This window comes from Cetorhinus maximus, unplaced genomic scaffold (genome assembly GCF_964194155.1).
Source record: "Cetorhinus maximus unplaced genomic scaffold, sCetMax3.hap1.1 HAP1_SCAFFOLD_368, whole genome shotgun sequence".
In the NCBI taxonomy this organism is placed as follows: domain Eukaryota; kingdom Metazoa; phylum Chordata; class Chondrichthyes; order Lamniformes; family Cetorhinidae; genus Cetorhinus; species Cetorhinus maximus.
In genome coordinates this window covers 372,127-388,928 of record NW_027596314.1, presented here as the reverse complement: position 1 = coordinate 388,928, position 16,802 = coordinate 372,127, and the positions used below count along the sequence as shown (strand labels likewise).

General features: G+C 44.1%; 1 protein-coding gene and 1 pseudogene across 1 annotated transcript in view; one reads left to right on the top strand and one right to left on the bottom strand.

Annotated features, from left to right (window-relative positions):
• The first annotated feature begins 8,508 nt into the window (after positions 1-8,508).
• LOC144673467 (uncharacterized) lies at positions 8,509-9,494 on the top strand (annotated as a pseudogene).
• Positions 9,495-12,553: 3,059 nt separating this feature from the next.
• Positions 12,554-16,802, bottom strand: part of LOC144673469 (uncharacterized) — a 100,441-nt gene continuing 96,192 nt past the window's right edge. Inside the window, 1 exon segment of the mRNA XM_078535288.1 lies at positions 12,554-13,812. Within this exon segment, the coding sequence (XP_078391414.1) occupies positions 12,991-13,812 (822 nt within the window). The 3' untranslated portion in view covers positions 12,554-12,990.

Sequence of the window (16,802 nt, the reverse complement as noted above, 5' to 3'; positions counted from 1 at the left end):
TGAAGGGCTCTGATGTAAGGGGGCAATCAGGACTGAAGATACCGGAGATCAAGCTCAGGGTGCCCGAGGTTCCATCCAGCTGACTGACCATGTAAGTGACTGTGGATTGGATAAAGAGAAAAAGGGAGGCTTATGGCAGATTCGCTGGGCTCAAAACAGCGGAAGCCCGAGAGGAATATAGAATGTGTAGGGGGGAACTTAAAAAGGAGATTAGGAGAGCAAAAAGGCGGCATGAAGAAACATTGGCAGGTAAAATAAAGGAAAATCCAAAGTTATTTTACAAGTACCTTAAGAGTAAGAGGATAACTAGGGAAAGAGTCAGGCCCATTAAGGACCACAGTGGTAACTTGTGTGTGGAGCCGGAAGATGCAGGTAGAGTTCTAAATGAATGCTTTGTGTCGGTGTTCACAAGTGAGAGGGACGACGTGGGTATGGAAATCAGGCAGAAGGACTGTGATATAATTAAAGAAATTAGCATTGAAAGGGAGGAGGTTCTAAATGGTCTGGCAGGCTTAAAATGAGATATATCTCCAGGCCAGGATGAAATGTATCCCAGGCTGTTGAGTGAGGCAAGGGAGGAGATAGTGGAGGTGCTGGCAATAATTTTCAATACCTCTCTGGCCACAGGAGAGGTGCCAGAAGACAGCCAGTGTGGTACCATTATTCAAGAAGGGAGGAAGGAATAAATCAGGGAACTACAGGCCAGTCAGTCTAACCTCAGTGGTGAGGAAACTATTGGAAGCAATTCTGAGGGACAGAATTAATCTACACTTGGAGAGGCAGAGATTAATCAAGGACAGCCAGCATGGTTTTTTTAAGGGGAGGTCATGTCTGACCGATGTGATTGAATTTTTCAAAGAGGTGACCAGGTGTGTAGATGAGGGCAGTGCATTTAACGTAGTCCACCTGGACCTCAGCAAGGCTTTTGATAAGGTCCCGCATGGGAGACTGATAACGAAGATAAGAGCCCATGGGATCCCAGGCAATTTGGCAAATTGGATCCAGAATTGGCTGAGTGGCAGGAACCAGAGGGTGATGGTCGAGGGGTGTTTTTGTGACTGGATGCCCATGTCCAGTGGGGTTCCACAGGGATTTGTGTTGGGTCCCTTGCTGTTTGTGGTATATATAAACTATTTAGACTTGAATGTAGGAGGGTTGATCAGTAAGTTCGCGGATGGCATGAAAATTGGTGGGGTGGTAAATCGTGAGGAGGATAGCCTTAGATGACAGGAGGATATAGACAGGCTGTTCAGATGGGCTGATCAGTGGCAAATAGAATTTAATCCGGATAAGTGTGAGGTGATGCACTTGAGCAGGACAAACAAGGCACGGGAATAAACGATGAATGGTAGGACCCTGGGAAGTACTGAAGATCAGAGTGACCTTAGTGTGCATGTCCACCGGTCCCTTAAGGTAGCATGACAAGTGGATAAGAAGGCATATGGGATACTTGCCCTTATTAGCCGAAGCATAGAATATAAGAGCAGGGAGGTTATGCTGGAACTGTATAAAATGCTGGTTAGGCCACAGCTAGAGTATTGTGTGCAGTTCTGGAATCCACATTATCGGAAGGATGTGATTGCACTAAAGTGAGTGCAGAAGAGATTTACCAGGATGTTGTCTGGGCTGGAGAGTTTTAGTTGTGAGGAGAGATTGGATAGTCTGGGGTTATTTTCCCTGCAGCAGAGGAGATTGAGGGGGGACATGATTGAGGTGTATAAAATTATGAGGGGCACAGATAGGGTAGACAGGAAGGAACTTTTCCCTGTGGTGGAGGGATCAATAGACAGGGGGCATAGATTTAAGGTAAGGGGCAGGAGGTTTAGAGGGGATGTGAGGAAGAATTTTTTCACCCAGAGGGTGGTGGGAATCTGGAACTCACTGTCTGAAAGGGTGGTAGAGGAAGAAACCCTCATAACATTTAAAAGTATTTAGACGTGCACTTGCGATGCCATGACATACAAGGCTATGGGCCTAGTGCTGGAAAATGGGATTAGAATAGTTCAATACTTGCTTGACTGGCGCAGATGTGATGGGCCGAAGGGTCTTCTTCTGTGCTGTAGACCTCTATGACTCTATGACACTTGGGACTTGGATGTTTACTCAAATTGACGGAACAATATAAGATAAAGCAGAGGACGTGAATCTTCTCATTTCTTTATTTCTGTATTTCTTAAGAAGGTATTAAAGTTGCTGACATGAAACCTCATCAGTGTGTTTATTAATAAGAAAATGTAAACTAGAATCTTCCCTGTCTTTACTGTTCTATTTCTCCAGTCCTTCTAAACCATAGGCATTTAGTGAATATTTTAGCTTTTTAATTCAGGAAATTTATCACCTCATATTTTCTGTGTTAAATTTAATCTGACATGTTACCTGCACCAGTTACTAACTTATGTATTCACAGTGAGTCACTTATATTCCTCTTCACTGTTCTGCCCATTTCCTATTGTAAAATCATCTGGAGATTTTGATTTTAAACCCATAAAGCGAAACCCAATCATTCCTTTATATTGAGAAGAGCAATGGTCAAAACACCAACCCTGGGAGAGAACTGGATAGTCTGAAGGATATCCATTTGTCACTCCTTTTTTAAATTTATTTCCTGGGATGGGTATTGCAGGCAGTGCCAACATTTGTTTCCCATCCCTAATTGCCATTTGAGGGTAGTTAAGAGTCAACCACATTGCTGTGGTCTGGAGTCTCGTGTAGGCCAGGCCAGGTAAGGATGGCAGATTTCCTTCCCTAAAGGTCATGAGTGAACTTTTATATGGTTTCCTCTCCTCACTTCCTGCTTCAATTGCTCTCTACAGCTCCATTCACCAATACCCAGAGCATTATTTGGTGACATGCCAATAAGGTTACGACACAAAATAAGAACTCATGGTGTCGGGGGTAACATATTAGCATGGATAGCAGATTGGTTAGCTAACTGGAAGCAGAGAGTAGCAATAAGTGGGTCTTTTTCAGGCTGGCAAGCTGTGATGAGTGGAGTGCCTCAGGCATCAGTTCTGGAGCCTCACATATTTATATAATTCAACTATTTATATGTAAGTATATTTATATATCAGGATAAAAATATACTATTTGTATAGAACCTCTTCTATTTAGAGAGAGTGGACAAGCAAACGGAGTATAATGTAGGAAAAGTGAACTTGCCACTTTGGCAGGAAGAATAGAAAAGCAGAATATTATTTAAATGGAGAGAGACCGCATAGCTCTGAGGCAGAGAGAGAGAGAGAGATCTGGCTGCCCTGGTAAATGAATCAGAAAAGGTTAGTCTGCAGGTAGAGCAAGCAATTAGGAAGGCAAATGGAATGTTGTTGTCTATTACAAGGGGAATGGAATATAAAAGTAGGGATGTTTCACTACAGTTCTACAGGCCATTGGTGAGACCACATATGGAGTACTGTGTACAGTATTGGTCTCCTTATTTAAGAAAGGATATAAATGCATTAGAAGAGGTTCAGAGAAGGTAAACTTGGTTGATTCCTGGGATGAAGGGGGTTATCTTATGAAGAAAGGTTGGACAGACTGGGCCTGTATCCATTCGCATTTAGAAAATGGAGAGGTGATCTTCCTGAAACATATAAGATCCTGATAGGACTTGACAGGATAGATGCTGAAAGGATCTTTCCCCTCGTGGGAGAAACTAGAGCGAGGGGGCACATTTTAAAATAAATAATCTCCCAATTAAGATGGAGATGAGAAGAATTTTTTTCTCTCAGCCAGTTGTGAATCTTTGGAACTCTCTTCCCCAGAGAACAGTGGAGGCAGAGTCAATGAATATTTTAAAGGCAGAAGTAGATTTTTTCTTATTCATTCATGAGATGTGAGTGCTACTGGCTGGACCAGCATTTGTTGCCCATCCCTAATTGCCCTTGAGAAGGTGGTGGTGAGTTGCCTTCTTGAACCACTGCAGTCCATGTGGCATAGGTATACCCACAGTGCTGTTAGGGAGGGAGTTCCAGGATTTTGACCCAGCGACAGTGAAATAAAGGCGATATATTTCTAAGTCAGGATGGTGAGTGGTTTGGAGGGGAACTTCCAGGTGGTGGTGTTCCCATCTATCTGCTGCCCTTGTCCTTCTAGATCACTTATAGGGTATGGAAGGTGCTGCCTAAGGAGCCCTTGGTAAGTTTCTGCAGTGAATCTTGTAGATGGTACACACTGCTGCCACTGTACTTAGGTGATGGAGGGAGTCAATGTATGTGGATGGGGTGCCAATCAAGCGGGCTGCTTTGTCCTGGATGGTTTCGAGCTTCTTGAGTGTTGTTGGAGGTGCACTCATCCAGGCAAGTGGGGAGTATTTCATTACACTCCAGACTTGTGTCTTGTCGGTGGTGGGCAGACTTTGGGAAGTCAGGAGTTGAGTTACTTGCCACACGATTCCAAGCCTCTGACCTGCTCTTGTGACCACAGTATTTATATCTTCAATGATGTGGTCAATGGTAATCCCCAGGATGTTGACAGTGGGGGATTCACTGATGGTAATGCCCTTGAATGTAGAGGTTAGATTCTTTCTTGTTGGAGATGGTCATTGCCTGGCAGATGTATGGTGTAAGTGTTACTTGCCTCTTGTCAGCCCATGCCTGGATATTGTGCAGGTCTTGCTGCATTTGGACATGGATATTTCAGTATTTGAGGAGTCACAAATGGTTCTGAACAGTGTACAATCATCAGCGAACATCCACACTTCTGACCTTATGATGGAAGGTCTGTCATTGATGAAGCAGCTGAAGATGATTGGGCCTAGGACACTACCCTGAGGAACTTGGCTAATCTTGACTAACAAGGGAGCCAAAGGTTATCGGGGGTAGCTGGAACGTGAAGTTGAGGCCAAAATCAGATCAGCCATGATCTTATTAAATGGCAGAATGGGTTCGAGGACCAGAGCCCTCTGTACTACTGAGTTCTGCTCTCCACTTGTATTGAAGACTGTTTTTCTATTCTTCCTGCCAGAGTGGACAAGTTCACATTTTCCCACGTTATCCTCCATCTGTCAAATTTTTGCCCACGCACTTAACCTGTCCATATCACTTTGCAGACTCTCGACTTCCTCTTGACAACTTCTTTTCCTATCTCTATTCATGTCATCAGCAAATTTAGCTACCATACATTCGGACCCTTCATCCAAATCATTGATGTAGATTGTAAATTGTTGAGGACCCAGCAATGATCCCTGTGGCACTCCGCTAGTTACAGCTTGCCAATCCAAAAAAGACATATTTATCCCTGCTTTCTGCTTACTGTTAGCCAACCAATCATTTATCTATGCTAATATGTTACCTCCTACACCATGTGCCTTTATATTGTGCAACAATCTTTTATGTGGCACCCTATCAAATGCCTTCTGCAAATCCAAGTACACCATATCTGTTGGTTTCCCTGTATCCACCTTGAATGTTACTTCATCAAAAACTCTAACAGATTAGTTAAACACAATTTCCCTTTCACAAAGCCATGTTGGTTCTACCTGATCAAATCTTGATTATCTAAGTATCCTGCTTTAACCTCCTCAATAATGGATTCTATCATTTTCCCTATGATAGATGTTATGCTAACTGGCCTTTCGTTTCCTGCTTTCTGCCTCCTTCCTTTCTTGAATAACAATGTTGCTTTTGCTATTTTCCAATCCGTGGGAACCTTTCCAGAATCTAAGGAAATTTGGAAGACTATAACCAATGTATCTGCAATCTGTGCTGCCACTTCTTTTAAGATCTACCTATCTTGGTGTCATTGGCAAATATAGAAACCATAAATTCAGTCCCTTTATCCAAATCATTGATGCAGATTATAAAAGTTGAGGCCCCAGCACTGAACCCTGTGGCACTCCAGTAGTCACATCTTGCCATCCTGAAAGAGAGCCATTTATCCCTACTCTCTGCTTCCTGTTAGCTAACCAGCCTTCGCCAATGCTAATATTTTATCTTCTACACCATGTTCTCTAATCTTGTGTAGGAAGCTTTGATGTGGCACCTTATTGAATGGCTTTTGGAAATCCAAGTACACCGCATCTACAGGCTCCCCTTTTTTCCACGTTGCTTGTTACTCCCTCAAAAAACTCTAATAAATTAGTTAAGTATGATTTCCCGTCACAAAGCCATATTGACTCTGCCTGATCACGTTATGATTTTCTAAGTATCGTGCTATAAACTCCTTAATGATGGATTCTAGCAATTTCCCTATGACGCATGTTAGGCTAATGGCCCTGAAAATTCCTGCTTCTGTCTCCATATTTTCTTGAATAACGATATTACATTAGCTAGTTTCCAAACCATTAGGACCTTTCCAGAATTTGAGGAATTTTGGAGGATTATAAATGATGGATCGACTCTCTGCAGCCACTTCTTTTAAGTTTAGTATTCTATACTAATTGTTTTAATAATTTTATATCTTGGCCCTATGGCCCCAGTCGTAATTGGATCACTAAACGGAATTTTCATTTCAACAATATCACCTTTAAATGGCGGGGTTCTTACCCAGCATTCGCGTCGAAAGAGAATATGCCCTATACTCACTGCAGGAGGCCATTGCGCAGGCTCATTACCGGGTTGTGGCTAGAGCATGCGTATTGTGGGTGCTGAAGGCGCCGGGAGGGAGTCATCTCGCTTCTGCAACAGGTGAGTAACAGTCGATTGTAGGAGGATAATGGAGGCGGCGGAATGGATGGAAAGGCTTGATAAACACCCAGTGGAGGCCTCAAGTACCAGAAAAGGAACCTACTTGTCCCGCGTTGGCCACACTTCGGGGCGGCATTTCCGGTTGGTGGCCCCGGGTTCACGGTCGCCATCTTCATAGGGGGCAATGTGCAGCCGCCATATTTATAAGGGGCAATACTGGGCCAGGCAGCCAGAGGGTGTTCACCGCTCAGCCCCGCCCACTTAGTTCTGCAAACCCCGCCCTTAACAGCCACTCTGATTGGTGGGAGAACTAGATGACTTCATCAGTCCTCCAGTCCCGCCCCTTAGAAACAACTTCGCCTGCTGCTTCTCCACCTCTCTCCAGGCATTTGAGACAGTGTCACACAACAGACATGTGAGAAAAGATATAACTCATGGAATAAAACGGACAGCAACAACATGGATACAGAATTGGCGGAATGACAGGAAATAAAGAGTAATGGTTAATGGATGTTTTCCGGGCTGGAGGAAGATTTGTAGTGGAGTTTCCGAGGGGTCGGTATTGGAACCCTTGCTTTTCCTGACAGATAAATGATTTAAACCTTGGTGTATAGTCAGCAATATTATGAATTTGCATACGATACAAAACTTGGAAGCATTGTAAACTGTGAGGAGGATAGCGTAGAACTTCAAAACAACATAGACAAGTTGATGGAAAGGGCGGAACAATGGCAGATGAAATTTAATGCAGCGAAGTCTGAGGTGATGCATTTCATTTGGAAAATCTTGGAGAGACAAAATAAAATAAAGGGTACAACACCAAAGGGGGTGCAGGAGCATAAGGGACCTGGGTGTCTATGTGCATAAATCATTAGAGGTGGCAGGACGGTTTAAGAGATTAGTTAATAGCACAGATGGTATCCTGGACTTTATTAATAGGGGCTCAGAATACTTGAGCAAGGAGGTTACGCTGAGCTTGTGTACTACACTAGTTAGACATCAGCTGGAGTATTCTGGGCACTGCATTTCAGGAAGGATGTGGAGGCACTGGAGGGAGTGCAGAGGAGGTTTACAAGAATGGATCCAGGGATGAGAGATTTCGGTTATGAAGATAGATTGGAGAAGTTGGGATGGTTCTCCTTGGAGGAAAGAAGGCTAAGAGGAAATTTGATAGACGTATTGAAAAGCATGAATAGATAGAAAGCAACTGTTCCCATTGGCAGAAGGATCGAGAACCAGAGGACACAGATTTAAGCTGATTGGTAAAAGAAGCAAAAACTATATGAGAAAAAACTTTTTCACACAGCAAGTGGTTAGGGTCTGGAATGCACTGCCTGAGATTGTGTTGGAGTATCCATAAAAGTATCCAAGAAGGAATTAGATGATTATTTGAAAATAAACTATCTGCAGGGTTACGGGAGAAATTGGAGAAAGGCACTAGATGAAATGCTCATTCGGAGAGCCAGTGCAGACATGATGGGCCAAATGGAATCCTTCTGCACTGTAACAATTCTGTGATTCTCTCTCTCTCTGACTTTCTCTCTCTCTATCAGTCTCCTCTTATGGAGACCAGAGTCTTGTGTGGGCCCAGACCAGGCATGGCAGGTTCCCTCCTGAAGGGCATTACTGATCTAGTTGGGTTTTTATTGCAATCCAGCAGCTTTTATGGCCACTTTTTGCTAGTGCCACAAATTGCCAGATTCATTCAGCTCAATTTCACAACCTGTTTTTGTGGGTTCTCTCTCACAGTTTTTTCTATTTTAAATCCATTTCACAGGGTATTAGAAGGGAAGGATTTTCAGTCAGGGAACTCATATCAAACATCATATCAGGATCTGACAGAGTCACCCAATTTATCGTAACCTGAATATTATCAGACTTTGAAATGGTAGGAAAAAACACCGTTCACAGTGGGGAGAGACAGTGGAAATGTGGGGACTGTGGAAAGGGATTCATAACCCCGTCTTTGCTGGAAATTCATTGACGCATTCACACTGGGCAGAGGCCGTTCACCTGCTCCGAGTGTGGGAAGGGATTTACTCAGTCATCCAACCTGCTGACACACCAGCGGGTTCACACTGGGGAGAGGCCATTCACCTGCTTTGAGTGTGGGAAGGGATTTGCTCAGTCATCTAGCCTGCTGACGCACCGGCGAATTCACACTGGGGAGAGACCGTTCAGCTGCTCTCACTGCGGCACTAGATTCAGGCGATCAGATGAACTCACTGTACACCAGCGCACTCACACTGGGGAGAGACCGTTTACCTGCATGGGTTGTGGGAAGGGATTCACTCGCTCATCCGTCCTGCTGATACACCAGCGACTTCACACTGCAGAGAGGCCGTTCACCTGCTCTGACTGTGGGAAGGGATTCACTCAGTCATCCAGCCTGCTGTCACACCAGCGAGTGCACAGTGGAGGGAGACCTTTCATCTGCTCCAAGTGTGGGAAGGGATTCACTCGGTCACCTGGCCTGATAAAACACCAGCGAGTTCATGAGTAACAACAGTGATTGAATTTTGATGTTAACCACATACAAGACTATGTGACAATAAACTCTGTTCATTGGGGTCTGTTTCTGCTGATGTTAATAAACTCCAGCCCAGTTATGGCACCTCCCCCTCCCCCAACAGGGCCATCTATTACTTGTTTCTATGTTGTTCTTTCACAGAATGCTGACTCTTGTCCTGCTCTTCACACATTCTGCTTTCTTACCTTTGTGCCACTATCAACACGTTCTTTAGTCTTTACCACTGCAATTAACACTCCCTTTGTCTTTTGTCCATGACATATTTGTCTATCTCTCCTTAGTCTCCACCTGTCGCTGACCTATCTTGCTTTACTTGATCCAGCCCCCTTAAACAGTATAAATTCCATCACATTTCAACTTCTCTTTAGCTCTAAAGAAGTCATGTGGACTTGAAACATTAAGTCTGTTTCTCTCTACACAGACGCTGTCAGACCTGCTGACCATTTCCAGCATTTCCAGTTTTTATTATGGCAGTTAAATTGCTGATATAAGTCAAATAAATCATGTTGTGTTAAGTACACAGTGTATTGAGTCTCTTTTTAATATCTCTAACACAAGTTAGATCCTTTTGAAGGGTTTTCACTCTCCCCTGTCTCCCCCATCCTCCCCTCCAACAACAAATGTGAGGAGCTCATGGAGCTTCTTTGTCACTAAGATTGAGATAATCCGATCAGTTGCCTCTGCTGCTTCCCTCCCTTCCACTAGCCCACCTGGCCCAGCTGTCTCTGAAGATTTCCATTGTCCTAGCCCTGACTTGCAACTTTCTCTTGTTTCTTTCTGTTCTATCATACCTGATTTCTCCATGGTGCAAGTTTCTTTGTGTCTCTCCAGGTTGGATGATCGGAGCCTTGTCCACACACAACTTATGTGTGGTTTCTCCACACTTTGATTGTTGTGGTTTTTTCAGGCTGTGAAACTGGTTAAAGCTCTTTCCACACAGTTCACTGAAAGACTCTCACTTTGATTCGCGTGTCTCGATACTTTTCCAATTTCAATGATAATTTAAATGCACAGGCAAAACAAACAATTATTTCTCCTTCAAAAACAAAAACATCTGGAAAACTCAGCAGGTCTGACACCATCTGCGGAGAGGAATACAGTTAACATTTCGAGTCCGTATGACTCTTCATCAGAAAAGTCAAACGGACTCAAAACATTAACTGTATTCCTCTCCACAGATTCTGTCAGACCTGCTGAGTTTTTCCAGCTATTTTTGTTTTTGTTTCAGATTTCCAGCAACTGCAGTATTTTGCTTTTATCTAATTATTTTTCCTTCCCTAATTGGAAGCTGACCGTATATGAATGAAGTGATTGCATAAGATCTTGTTGAGATTTTTGGTTTGAGTTTCCTGCCTGCAAATCCTCCCCTTCTAACCCCATGTAAATGGAGTTTACAGAAGTTATCACTGTAAATACAGTATAGAAATTCAGAACAGACAATTCTAGTTTCTATGGAACATTTCTCCCCCTCCCCTTTCATTCCCACAATTCTATAAATCTCTGTCCCACACACTCCTCTCCCTCTCTGCTCATTGTTCCAGATTCAGTGTCCAGTCTCCAACTTATTCTTTTCTCCTCTCCAGATTCTCTCTCCTCTTGTCCTCAAACTGGTGACTCAGGCTGTGGATCAATCCCACTCCTTCAATCTAATTCCACCAAATAATGCAGCTCACAACAACAAATCATCTTTAATGTTTTACACGGGGCACTGGAATTTCAGACAAATCAGTTTTCAAAATGATGCGGAATTTCAGCCAATCAGGGAGGTCCAGGCTCAGCCCCGCCCCCTCATTCACTCCGATTGGTTAGAGGATCAGCCGCTCCCTTGTTTGGTCTTCCGCTCCTGCCTCCTCTCCTATTGGGCCGGAGCTGCCTTCAATCAGCCGGGCATTGTGAGCTGTCAGGTGAGAGGTCACTGTCGGGAGCGGGTTAATAAACCCCGGGCGGGGTTTCCAAATCCCAAGTGCGGCCCCAGAGCCGAATATTAAACAATGAACATTCTCCACTCTCACTATCCGCCGCTTCCGGCTTCTCTCCGGGAACAACCTCAAACAAAGAGACCAGGACCCTCCGAGCATGCGCGGTCCACCCGGCCAACCCGCGGCAGATAGAGCGGTTTCTGAGACGCACAGGATTGTGGGTGACCAGGCCTCCATTGGAGACCCAGTCTTAGTTTTTCTTTGTCTGCATCTGGGGAAGTGAGGAGATTCTGATCACACAAGGATTGCAAAATAAGAAAGGCCAAAATCCATCTCCCAATCCGCATCTTCCAACAATGGATCTGTTAGCCAATCTTGGCAATGCGTCTGTTTCAAGAAATTTGAAACAGAGCAATCCACAGCTGGTCAGTAATGCTTTGCATTTTAATGGCAAGTATCAGATTTTTTTTTACCACTAAGAGCTTGCGCAGTGGACTGTAAATTTTTACTCTTCTCTTTGGATTTTATCCAGAAGGGCTTGTGTAATTAGAGAGACTTGGTCTGCAAGATGCGGTCACTGTAAGTGTGATAACAGAACATTTTGTCAAAGTTCAGTGACACCTGATCACTTACTAAGTGAGCGAGTGTGTAAAAATATGACTCAATCACAGTTTCTACAGGTTATCCTCTGATGACAATTAGATAGATAAGACAGGAATCAGGAGTGTACAGTCCCTTCCAGCTGAATAACAGTGCAGAGACATTGCAGGAGGATGGTTTGATCAATGATGTTAGAGACTGCAGGAAGGACAATGATGGGTAGTTTACCTTTGTCACACTCAAATAAGATGTAATTTGTGACTTTAATTAGGGTTGTTTGGATACTATGGCAGAGACAGAAATCTTATTGGAGGGATTCAAAGATTGAGTTCTAGGAAAGAGGGGCATGGATTTGGGAAGTAAGAAAGACCTTGAAGAGGAAAGGGTGGTGCGAAGGGGCAGTAGTTTGCAATGACTGAGGTGAAGGATTGTTTTTATTGAGGAGGGGGTGGTGATGGCAGATATGAAGGAAAGAGGGGCAGTATTTAAAGAGAGAACCATTAACAAAGTCAGTATACAAGGGGAAGTTGGGTGGTCAGGAGTTTTGAGGGAATAGGGTTGATGGAGCAGGAGTAGGTCTCATGGACAAGATGATCCCTGGGGGGCATGAGAGGAAATGGGAGGGAAACTAGAGAAAGATGAAGGTTCAGGGATCGGAAAAGGGAGAACTTTAGAGGCAGTATGGCCCAGTAGGATAGTGGGAGGGAGAGAAGCAGCAGAGACAATTGATCAGACTGTCTCAATCTTAGTGACAAAGAAGCTCAATGAGCTCCTCATACTTGTTGGTGCTGAGGATGGAGGAGACAGGGGAGAGGGACAAACCTTCAAAAGGAACTAACGTGAGTTAGAGATATTAAAAAGAATTGATACTCTATGTAATGCAGTGCTGATTTATTTGACATTTATCCTCAATATTAACACCCATAACAGGGCTGGTGTTGATGAACATCAGATCTCAATGAACATGGTTCAGTCCTGGATGTGATTAACAGCAAAATTCAATTAGTGTGGTTACTTGTGAAGTCACTAGTGACTAGCAGGTGGGATAAGTGAGAAAATCCCTTCCCACAGCAGGTGAACGGCCTTTCCCCACTATGAACTCACTAGTTTATGGTGTACAATGAGTTGAGATGAAATCCTAAACCCAGTTCTAAAGTGAGAGCACCTGAACAGTTCCTGGCGATGTGAACATTTTGATTGGATATCACTTCCCGGGAACCTTTGTAGGATTTCCCATGATATGGGCATTTAAATGTCCCTCCACACTGTGAACTTGCTGTTGTTTCAGCGAATAGGATGGCTGAGTGAATCCCTTCTGTCACTCAGTGAGAACTCGATGGGGTGTTAGAAAGGTGGCTGTCTGAGTGAATCCCTTTCCCTCCAGGGACAAGGTGAATGGTCTCTTCCCATTGTGAACTTGCTGGTGTCTCAGCAGGTTGGATGACTGAGTGAATCCCTTCCCACACTTTGAGCAGATGAAAGGCCTCTCCCCAGTATGAATGCGCTGGTGTGCAATGAGGTCAGATGATCGCCTGAACCCAGTCCCACAGTGAGAACGCCTGAATGGTCTCTCATCAGTGTGAGCACGTCGATGGGACATCAGGTCCCCAGAACTTTTATAGCACTTGTCACAGTCCGAGCATTTAAAAGGTCTCTCATCAGTGTGAACTTGCTGGTGTCTCAGTAGGTGGGATGATCTTGTGAATCCCTTCCCACACATGCAGCAGGTGAATGGCCTCTCCCCAGTGTGAATTCGTTGGTGTGTCAGCAGGTCAGATGACAGAGTGAATCTCTTCCCACATTCAGAACAGGTGAATGGCCTCTCCCCAGTGTGAACTTGCTGGTGTGTCAGCAGGTCAGCTGACCGAGTGAATCGCTTCTCACATTCAGAGCAGCTGAACAACCTCTCCCCAGTGTGAACTCGCTGGTGTGTCAGCAAGTTGGTTAAATTAATGAATCCCTTCCCACACTTGGAGCAGGTGAACGGCCTTTCCCCAGTGTGAACTCGCTGGTGTGTCAGCAGCGTGGACGACTGAGTGAATCCCTTCCCACATTCAGAGCAGGTGAACGGCCGCTCCCCAGTGTGAGTGCGTCGATGAGTTTCCAGCTTAGACTGGTAACTGAATCCCTTCCCACAGTCCTCACATTTCCATGGTTTCTCTCTATTGTGGATGGTACTTTTTCCTTCCATGTTTAAAATCCGATGATATTCGGGTTACAATAAATTGGACGACTCCGTCAGATCCTGATGTGATGTTTGGTTTGAGTTTCCCAACTGCAAATCCTCCACTTCTAATATCCTGTGAAATTGATTTAAAACAGATAAAAAGGGAGTGAGAGTGAAACCAGTAAAACACAAAGGCAGATTGTGAAATTGAGCTGAATGAATCCGGTAATTTGTGCGGCTGACACCAGGGAAAAGTGGCCATGAAAACTACTGGAATGTCGTAAAAAACCAACTGATTCACTAATGTCCTTCAGGGAAGTGAACCTGCCACCCGGTCTGGGTCTCACAAGACTCTAGTGTCCACAGGAGGACAGAGCGTGAGAGGGGCAAGAGAGGCAGGGGCTGAAGGAGAGGGATTTTATATGTCTACAACTTGGCCAGAACTTTGACAAAAATTCCAAAAACCTCAACCTGCATCAACCAGAAAGACCAGGGTGGCAGGTGTATGTGAACACCATCAACTTCAAGATCCCCTCCAAGTCACACATCACCCTGATCGAATGAGCAGAAATTTCCTCCCATTTAAATATCGGGAAGACCAAAGCCATTGTCCTCAGTCCCTGCTACAAACTCCACTCCCTAACCACCAACTCCATCCCTCTCCCCAGCAACTGTCTGAGACAGAACCAGACTGTTCACAACTTTGGTGTAGTGTTTGACCCTGAGATGAGCTTCTGACCACATATCCACATCATCATCAAGACCACCAATTTCCACCTCAGTAACATTGCCCGACTCCACCCTCGTCTCAGATCATTTGCTTCTGAAACACTCATCCATTGTTTTATTTCCTCAAGACTTAACAATCCTAACACACCCCAGGCTGGCCCCCCACATTCACCCTCTTTGTAATCTTGAGGTGATACAACACTCTGCTGCCCGTGTGTTTACTTGCAGTAAGTTTTTTTCACCCACCACCCTGTGCTCACTGACCTATAAAGGCTCCTGCTTAAGAAGCACTGAAATTTTAAAACTGTCGTCCTTGTTTTCAAATCCTTCTGTGGCTGTGATCATCCCTATTTCTGTTATTTCTGGACTTACTGCACTGTTGCCGGCCTCTCACATTCAACTTCCCAGTGATATTGAGGTTGTTCCAGACTCTGCTGCCCGTGTGCCTAATCACACCAAGACGCCCATCCTCCCTGTGCTCACTGACCTACAAAGGCTCCCATTTAAGAAGCAGCTAAATTTGAAAATTCTCATCCTTGTTATCCTCCCTGGTCGTGCCCCTCCCTATCTCTGTAATCTCCTCCAAACACACAACCCTCCAAGATATCTGCTCTCTTCTAATTCCGGTCAATATGGATCATTCTACCATCAGTGGCTGTTCTTGCAGTTCCTTCTGGATATTCCTCATTAAATCTCTCCTGCTCACTACTTCGCTTTCCTATGTTAGGATAATCCTTAAAACCTACCTCTCTGACCAAGCTTTTGTTCACCTGCCCTCATATCTCCTTGTGAGGCTTGGTGTCAAATGTTGCTTCATAACATTTCCGTGAAATGCCTTGGAACATTTAATACATTAAAGGTGCTATATAAATACAAATTATTGTTGCTGATTTGGACATATATCACCATTCCTTCACCATTGCTGGGTGAATAATCTGTAACTTCTTACCTAGCATCATTGTGGGAGCATCTTCACCACACAGACTGCAGCGGTTCAAGAAGGTCAAACATCATCTTCCCCACAGGTAACTGGGGTTTGGCAATATATGCTACAGGTCTTGTTAATGACACCCAAATCCCAAGAATAAATTTTTAAATATGTTTTTGTAAAATAGATTAAAAGCATCTACATAAATATTTGCTCCTAAAACAATATCCCTTTACATTGTATGGACAGTGTCTGTTTAGCAACCTGATCTCTCCTGGAATCTACCTCTCTCGACAATTTCACAATGGAAATTGCTGGGTCCGACTGGGTTCCAAAGTCCTTGGGGTTAAACCCAGCAGCTTCTCCTCCATCTCCACTCCAGCTCAAACTGATGCAACAAAGGCTTTCAATTGGATAAGGCCATGAAGAGAAAAAAAATTCCTCAGCTATGAGGAAAATGCAGCAGACTGCGACTAGTTGATTTGCTCTTGCATGGGCATGACAGGTTAAATAGCCTCCATCTGTATTGTCATCATTCAATGATTCTATGACTTGATGAAAAAGGACCAACACTGGAGGCTGGAGACCAACTGCTGCAACCAACACACACCCTGAGAGATAGAAACCAGCTCTTAATCGGTCCGTCTGCATTTCTAGACTCAGTTCTGTGAGCGATGTCTGAAATAACATAATAACAAAATACTGCAGCTACTAGAAATATGAAATATCAAGAACAAATGCTCAAAATATTCAGCAGATCAGGCAGTAACTGTGGAGAGGGGAAAGCAGTCAATGTTTCAGGGTGTAAAGAATGAATTACAGTGAATACAAATGAAGCAGAATTTGACAGTTAATATAAGCTCAGAAGTGGGAGAGAAATACAGGAAAGACAATTCCTGACCAAGGGAAGATAAAGCTGGTAGATCAGCGGTGTATAGACAAGAGTTGGGCAGCAGTGAAAACCTCATGTAGACACGGTTGGCAGAAATAACAGTAAAATACCAAATATGGTTAAAATATACCCATTATTAGAGGCAGGGGAAGTTAGACAATGGCAGAGTGACAGAGAGGTGATTGGCGAGGGCAGGGGTGAAACAGCAATTCAGATCCACAGTAAAGGATCCACACCAGCCCCAAAGCTATGGAATCAGAACACAGCACTAAGAGATCTAAATGGTAGATGAATGCTCAATAATACTCACCTCTGAAACAATTTCACTGTTTCCAAATTTAAAATCTCCTGCTGGAGTCTGCAGCTGGAAAGATATCAGAAACACTGGAGTCAGAGAAAAATCTGGTAATCTTC